Source organism: Pteropus vampyrus, unplaced genomic scaffold (assembly GCF_000151845.1).
Source record: "Pteropus vampyrus isolate Shadow unplaced genomic scaffold, Pvam_2.0 Scaffold143, whole genome shotgun sequence".
NCBI lineage: Eukaryota > Metazoa > Chordata > Mammalia > Chiroptera > Pteropodidae > Pteropus > Pteropus vampyrus.
In genome coordinates this window covers 83,935-89,402 of record NW_011888924.1, presented here as the reverse complement: position 1 = coordinate 89,402, position 5,468 = coordinate 83,935, and the positions used below count along the sequence as shown (strand labels likewise).

The following is a 5,468-nucleotide window of genomic DNA, read 5'->3' as shown; positions in this document are numbered from 1 at the left end:
TAATTCCTGCATTCCGGCCATAGAACATCTAATCTCTCTGACGCCCTTTAGAATTTCCTAAAACATCCTTGCCTCATTTTTGTATGGCATGTGACAGCCAAGTGATTTTAAATTTGAAAGTCATTTTAACTTTACATCGGTGCTTCTCAAAGCGCTTTCTCATGGTGTATGTTGTATGTATTACATTCAAAATACAGCCTTTCATTGTGGTCATGATTGATATTACCCAAAGATCAACTTCTACGTTCCCTTATAATAAGGGGCAAGTTGACTTTAAGTTACCTATAGAAAAAAATGCGTGTTTTTTTCAAGAGGTACATTTTAAAATGATGCCATGTTTCACCTTGAACTAAATTTTATAAAAGTACAGATTAAACTTTGTGTTCCAGCACAAGAAGAGAGAGAATGGCTTTTGTGACTTAATGCTAGAAACTTTCGCATTCTATCAGGAAGGAAACTGGTTGATTTGTACAATCTTTGTACTTCGTAATTGACAAAGCAGAGGAGAGGTTTTAAAAGCTGGTACTTCGTGTGCTTTCCTGCAAACACAACAGCCAGCGTGAGTAGTTTTTCCTCTCCAAAGCGAAAATGGAGCTCGTTCACGCTATATTAGCTTCCACTTTTTAAAAATGAGAGACATCCTAATGTGCCGCGTGAGAATTTTGCTCAGAGAACGCAATCGACGGATCTGATGATGTGTGGTGAGTCTGCAGATCGTCATTACCATGATGCTTCTCTCGAACATCTCCCGTTTCTCCATGAGCACCCTCCCTTCCCCTCTTTACCCAGGGCTTTCTTACGAGTAGACATTGAATGTGCATGACTAATCATAACAATAATTTAAAACTCTATAATGGCATGAATTTGACGGTGGCCCTGGTGTTCAGTTGTTGGAATCCTGGCTCCACGGCCTGCAGCTGGAAGGCTGGGGCGAGCTGGCCTCTCCACACCTCAGTGTTATCATCTGCAAAGTGGACATTTTAACAGTACCTGGCTCGTAACGTTGCTGACGATTCAAAGACGTGGGCATGTTACGTGTGTAGCAAAGACCTGATAAGGACTAGCTCTTACTATGTTTGTTATTATCCTCAAACAGTTAAATCTTTGGGCAGATTGCCCAAAAGAGCGTCTACAAATGATTGGCTTGAACGTTTTAGACCAGTTTTACTAATTTGGGGTTAAAACACCCCCAGGGCTGCCACAGCTGGCGTAAAGGTGAAGAAGGCGATCACTTACCTCATGGGTTTGAACATGGCCTTCCCGAAGTCCGAGAACCTGAGAACCAGCTTGAGGTGGACCCCGCTGGGTTTCACAACTGTGAGAGGGAGAAGGGTGAGTTAACCATGCTTCTGGGATGAGCCCCAGGGCTGAGACCCTCTGCTTATTCAATAAACCCAGCTGATGCCCTCTCTTTTTCTCTTGCTTAATAAGACCCTCAAGACTAAGATTCGCTTTTCAAAGCCTGCAGCGTAGGTTCCATCGTGCCAGGCCATGGAAAGTGCATCCATGAGCTCAAGACATCTTTTCTGCTGTTATGGGACAAAGGCCAACAAGACAGGTTTTCGCAGATAAGCACTCACTGAAAACCCCAAAGAATGTTCCCCTAAGAACTGACCTCTTTCTCTTCGCATTTCGGCGGCCCCCTTAAAGGTTCTGATTCTGCCCTCTGTTATCTTGCATTATTAGACTAGTTTGTCTTTATCTCTCCCTATTTAAGACTGTACACCTGGGCTGGGACAGGGCTGGGACAGGGCTGGGTGAGCAAGGCACCTAAGATGCACTCAAGTGACTGTGGCAGTGAGTACGGCCTCCAGACGTGTCGTGTCCTGGGCACCTCACTGGCCACATCGTCCCTGCTCTGCTGTGAGCCCTGTGAGGCGAGGGACAACATCTCACTCACCTCCCCGTTGTATAAAATGGCAAATGGCAGCTGTTAAAGGAAAGGGGACCTCCGGGCCCTACAAACCTGTCTTTCAAATGTTTAACATGTTACGTCGCACTTAGAAATTTCCGATGTGTATTCGGTATATCGAGGTAAATGGATGAGACTACTCATGGCCGGCGGTGACTGGCCTGGGGACTTCGGTGTCCAGGCCTGACCTGGCTACGCTGAGGGCTGTGCAGTGTCCAGGCCGAACTGTACCCAGTTCATGGCACCTTGAGAGGACTGTGCTGTATCTCACACCTGTCTTTTCTTATCCTATTAATCATTGACCCCAGTGGCTCTCTCCTTTGGCTGCACTAGAATCATTGGGAGCGTTTTTTCAATGCTCATGTCCGGGCCTCATCCTAGGTCATCAAGTCAAACCCTGCTGGGGCAGAGGTCACGCCTCAGCACGTTTTAAAGCTCCTGAGGTGACTCTAACGTGTTACTGATTGGAGTACATTTTCAGATTTAAGAAGCAATTGTATAGCTGTCCCGTATAATTGCTTCTTAAATCTGGAAATGTACTCCAATCACTTGAGGATTCTGTTAAAATCCAGACTCTGATTCAGAAGATCAGAGGGGGAATTGAGCGTCTGCGTTTCTCACAAACATCTTGATGATGTGATGATGCTGGTCCCACATGAGAGCCCCTCGGAAGGGCCTTCTCTCTGTGTGTGTGCCGGGGAGGGGAGACGTGATGGGTTCTCAGAGATTTGGCAGAGAGAGTCACGCCCTTTGGACTCTCAACCAGGACCCCCATGGAGTGGCCGGTGGGCCCTTTGCGTTGCTGCCAGGTCCTGGGGTTCACAAAGCTGTGACCGAGGAGTGCAGGGCCCGGTCACTTACTCTGGGTGCAGTCGCACGCCCCGAGCAAGGCCTTCTCGTCCTGGCTGTAATCTGCAGGGGGGAGAAGGAGGGTGAGAACACTCAGTGCTTCCGGGAGGGCCAGCCCCACGGGGGCCTGTAACAGGTTCAGACACCAGAGGGGAGACTGCAAGGCAGCTTGGGCCCTTGATCGTTCATTAGGAGACCTCCTGGAGCTGCAGCTGGCTGTGGTCCCCCAGCCTGCCCCATCCCAGCAGCATTGGGTCAGGAAACTGATGCTGGTTTTGCTCCTGCTGTGTCACTTAGACTGTCACAGTGCTTGACAGCACAGACCTGCAGGCAGCAGGCCTGTGTTTGAATCCCAGCCCTGTGGCAGGGTCCTTGCCGGGCGGCTTAGCCTCTCCGTGTCTCAGTTTTCCCATCGGTAAAGTGGCAATGATTACATTCATGTCATAAGATCACTGTACAAGAGAGAGTTGCCAGGGTGAAAAGAAGCACCGGCTAAGTGATGGCCATGAGGTGGACGGAACACCTCCTTATGCCTCCTTTATGGGTTGTGATCACGTTATGGTTGTAATATCTTTCTCAAAGGGAAAAGGTCAAGGTCTACGGTTTCTTCCCTGTTTTTCTCCTATCAGGAGTCAGAGTCAACCTCTTGATAGTCTGCCCTGCAGCCCCACCGGAGGTGGTTTACCCAGCCTGCCCGGGAGCCAGTGAGCCCATCCTGTCTGATCCCGGGAGCCTCACCGGCACTGATGGTGGGAAAGTGCCTCATGTCGTGGAGCAGCTGGCTGACGACAGGACTGGACCGGGGGTACAGTCCGTGACGGTTGATGCCCAGGTGGAACTGGACCCAGCTGGCCTCGAGTCGGAGCTGCAGGGGGGTGTCCGGGGAAGTGAGGTTCAGCTGCTCTTTGTATATCTTGTGTCGTCTGAAAGAGATTTTTTTTTTTTTTTTAATTGGAGAAACAAGAATGCAAAGACCTGCCGAAATGCCTTGTCGGGACTCCACATCCATTCCTTCACGCACTCAGCAAGAGCACTGCACATCTAACGTGTACCAGGCTTAGTCCTGTGCTTAGCATCCCCTGGGAGGCAAAGCAGCCACGCGGTTCGCCCTCCGAGAGCTTACAATCCAGTGAGTGAAACAGGCAAACAGTTAACACGCCACACGCAATCCACAAATACCTAATAGAAACCATAACAAATCCTGCGAGGGAGAAGGGCAGACGGTTAAGAGTAAAATTAGGGACCTCATATAAGCTGGAATCTCAGGGGGCGATCCTGAGCCACTTCGTGCACTTTCCCATGAAAAAGTCTGTATCATGTTTCCCAATATTTTTGACCTAAGGAGTCAGGAGAGAGGGTAGAGAAGGTAATCGGTGAGAACGAGATGAATGGAGGGTGAGGATCCTTAAGTAGAGGCAGAAGCTGAGTTAGATCGATCAACCCGAAGAAGAATCAACTGGCCATTTACTGTATGTTCCGCTCAGGAGCCTTTTCTGCCAGGGGACAAGGGAAAAATTAAAGAGCAACGTCACTGCCGTTTAAAGGCGTAGAGTCTAGTCTGGGAGACAAGGGTGTCTGCGAAATTATCAGAGCGCAATTTAAGGCAGTTGTAAGTCCACTGCTAGACACATGACTCGGACTAAAACATCTTGACATTCTGGAGAAGGAAAATATGGATTATATGACGCGTCGGTGCGAGGAAGATGCAGCGGAAGAAGGTGGACTTTAGCTGGATTCGAGTGGGTGGTGTTTGGATTGGAGGGGAGCCGTGGAGGGTGCTCCCGGATTGGGGACAATATGAGCACTATGAGAGGCAGGCAAGGGACAGACATATCTGAGGATTAGTGAGCAAGGTTGAATAGATGGATGCTTGAATAAAAAGATGGGGTCCTTCTGATCGCGGGGTGAAGGAGGAACTATGGGGTCAGGGTTTGGGTGTTCCTATACACCCGTATTTCTCAAACTGTGATGCCATACCTCTGAGGTCTGTGATGGAGTGAATAACCAAATAAACAGGGCCCATCTTCTTGGAGTGTCAAATTTTATTATTGGTAGTTTTTAAAATTACTTTTATATTAAATATAGACATATTATGGGGAAGAAATCAAAATACACAATCGTTTTTTAAGACGAAATCCTAATTTTCAAAGAGAATGTCACTTGGTCACCTGAGGCTATGCCTCCGAGTCCAGGCCCTCAGGGGTAGAGGGTGTTTTTATCCCGCGCTGCCCCTAGTGGAAGAGTTTGGGAAGTGCTGAATACCAACCTGGGTCATCAGTTCCGGCCCAGCGGAACCGAGCTGTCACTCACCTCGCGTTGTGTGAATAAAGCTGAATGACATGGCTGTCCTGCTTTGAGGCTTCCTGTCCTGGGTGAAAGTCAGCAGTCTTGAGGAAGAGGCGTGCTTTTATAAACCGGTGTGAAGGAACGGTTGGTCCTGCCCTTCTTGTTACCTACCATGCACCCCTACTTTGGGAGATTTTTACCTCATATCATATCAAACATATTTAAGTCCACCCCGCCTTCAATTCTTTTTGTTCTAATTTTTGGAAGTTTCCTCTGTCATTCTGAATTCTGTGATGAATGATCTAGTAATATAACAGAGTCAATGTTAACTTATTTTTTGTGAACATTTAATCGTATAGTAATTCGTTCTGATTTTGGAGTTTTCATTTTTTGCGCCAATACATTTTCTTTGTTCAGGTCT

At 47.9% G+C, this 5,468-nt stretch overlaps 1 protein-coding gene across 1 annotated transcript in view; it reads right to left on the bottom strand.

The window, feature by feature from the left end:
- The window catches only part of FAM20A (FAM20A, golgi associated secretory pathway pseudokinase), a 15,753-nt gene that overhangs the window by 8,289 nt on the left and 1,996 nt on the right, over positions 1 to 5,468 (bottom strand). The window contains exons 2-4 of the mRNA XM_011368567.2: positions 3,500 to 3,684; positions 2,774 to 2,824; positions 1,237 to 1,315 (exon numbers count right to left, since the gene is read on the bottom strand). Coding sequence (XP_011366869.1) covers positions 1,237 to 1,315; positions 2,774 to 2,824; positions 3,500 to 3,684 — 315 coding nt within the window. The remainder of the gene's footprint in view (positions 1 to 1,236; positions 1,316 to 2,773; positions 2,825 to 3,499; positions 3,685 to 5,468) is intronic.